General features: G+C 40.3%; 1 protein-coding gene across 1 annotated transcript; it reads left to right on the top strand.

Moving 5' to 3' along the window:
* The first annotated feature begins 307 nt into the window (after positions 1 to 307).
* LOC129293486 (ethylene-responsive transcription factor TINY-like) lies at positions 308 to 2,088 on the top strand. The gene has a single exon (XM_054931485.1). It carries the CDS (start codon positions 593 to 595, stop codon positions 1,394 to 1,396), a length of 804 nt encoding a protein of 267 aa, XP_054787460.1. The 5' UTR covers positions 308 to 592; the 3' UTR covers positions 1,397 to 2,088.
* Positions 2,089 to 2,462: the final 374 nt, after the last annotated feature.

The raw sequence follows: 2,462 nt of genomic DNA, 5'->3' as shown, positions 1-2,462 counted from the left end.
TGGGTGAACTTAATGGAAATTATGTTAGATGAATAACAAAACTTAAAAGTATAATAGAGTAAATGTAAATTTTGATGAGTTTGGCAGCGTAGTCTAATTGCTTCCAAAATATCTAAAGAATTTGATAGTTGTGCTTTTGGAGAAACTCATGATTAAATTTCCTTCACTGTCAAATGCTGCAACTCCATTTTACATCAAGTTTAATTTTAAACTTGACGTAAATGCTCAAGTCTCATCCTATTTTTAATATTATACAAATACATATATATATATATATATATATCATGAAATTAACTTGATGTATTGAAGAAGTAAGTGCTTTCAGCCATTCGTGTGGGGGACACTTGAGAAATAAGACACCACACGTTTCCCTCTCCCTCTCTCTCCCCTCCTCTGCCTACTAAAATCCCACCCTCGCTTCTCCTGTCTTCATTCCCCTCGCTGCCTTCTCTCTCTTTCTCCCTCTGTTCTGCTAAAGTTTCCGCTGCAGGAGACGCTTCAAACCCCTCTTCACCAAACCATCTAGAACCTTCTTCTACACAACAACAGAGCAGCTCTCCGTTCTGGTCCTGAGCTTTCTATTCTGCTACCAATGGCTGAGCTACCCAGCTCAGAGACTGGTACTTCCACCAACTGCTCTTCGCCTTCATCGTCTCCTTCGTCTCCCTCGTCATTATCCAACTCTTCTTCTTCGTCGTCGTCGTGGTCGTCGTCGTCGTCTTCTTCTTCTCCTTCTCAACAGAAGAAGCTCAAGCGAGCCAGAGATGAAAGTAACAATAACAGCAAGCACCCTGTTTACAGAGGAGTACGAATGCGAACATGGGGCAAATGGGTCTCTGAAATCCGCGAACCCAGAAAGAAAAATCGGATCTGGCTCGGCACTTTCGCCACGCCGGAGATGGCTGCCCGTGCCCACGACGTCGCCGCCCTCAGCATTAAAGGAACCTCCGCCATCCTCAACTTCCCCGAGCTCGCAGCTTCCCTGCCCCGACCCGCCTCTAAATCGCCCCGAGATGTTCAGGCCGCCGCCGCCAAAGCTGCTTCCATGGAGATACTCAACATCAGTCCCATCCCCACTTCCTCCTCGTCGTCGTCCTCTGCCCCGTCTTCTTCCTCGGGCGATGTCCCCACCACCCCAGAGGAACTGGGCGAGATAGTGCAGCTCCCGTCACTGGGCTCTAGCTTCCAAGAACCCGACCCGAATAACGAGTTCGTGTTTTTCGACCCGGTAGAGGGGTGGTCCTATCCTCATCCATGGTATCACAGCCTTTATGATGATGTTGAGAACAAGTTATACTGTGGCGGGTATTTCTCTGGGGATCACAGTTCAATGCAAGAAGAAGAAACAGAGGGTTTGATTCTTTGTGGCTTTGAGGGCTCATTGTGGCAACATTAGAGTCAGTCAAAGAATTGTTTGCTTGCTTCCCCCCCCCCCCCCGCTCTCCCCCTGAATTAAAATCCTTAATGTCAGCCCTTTTTCAATTTTTCTTTGAAGGGCCCAATACGTTTCTTGTCTCTCAAGTTCCTATCTTCTTTCTTCTTCTACCACTTTACTTTACTGGTCATGTGCTTTGGATCTATCTATGAAAGTTGCAGAGCTAGTTGAGGTTGCTATTGGGAATGATCAGAGCTAAAAATATATGATTTTTGTTTGGTGGAAAGCATATATTATTACAAGTCTCTCAACATGTAGTTTCTACTTTGTGATGACAAAGAATAAAGGGTTAAAGCTAGATTCTTGTATTACCATTTTACAGCTCATATAACATTATATTGACTGATGGGTCCATAAGAATTGATCAACATGGTACAAAAATTCCAATTCTTTATCACAAGGGTTTGGCGAACTCAGGCTTGGATAATGTTTCTGTATATGTGGCAGCTCTTCAAGCAAAGTTGGAAGCTTTTTGGATATGGAGAATTGACCATAGTGCTAAGATACAGCTAGCTATATAGTGCTTTTTGGTTTTTTCTCTTTTGTTGGGTTACTGTGTTTCAGTGTAAAAAGGAAACTACATGTTTGGTTAATTATGAATTTAAATATAGAAAACAATGTACTAATGGAGTGATTTTTCATTTGGGATCCAATCATATGTTTGACTTTGAATTAATTGGTCATGTCTAATTCTAAATAGGTACTTAAAAAATGAAAAAAAGCAGAGTCAATAATTAAGGTCATATCTGATGGACCAACTCAAATCTACCTAAAAAAAATTAAAACCAATCACAAAAAATAGTAATATTTTAATATTCAGGCCAAGCCCGATTGAGTTCGGGCTTGGCTCGAATACTTGAATTAAAAAAATAATTTTTTAAAAATATATAAAATATGATGAATATTAATTAATTTTTTTAAGTTTTATATCATTTTATACTAAAATATTATATATTTAAGTGTATTACTATAGTTATACTTTAAGACTCAATTTTTTTTAAAATTTTTTTGAGTCCTATACACCATT

This window comes from Prosopis cineraria, unplaced genomic scaffold (genome assembly GCF_029017545.1).
Source record: "Prosopis cineraria cultivar Desert tree isolate PC_DT_omini unplaced genomic scaffold, ASM2901754v1 PC14, whole genome shotgun sequence".
Classification (NCBI taxonomy): domain Eukaryota; kingdom Viridiplantae; phylum Streptophyta; class Magnoliopsida; order Fabales; family Fabaceae; genus Prosopis; species Prosopis cineraria.
This window is presented reverse-complemented; position numbering and strand designations above follow the sequence as displayed.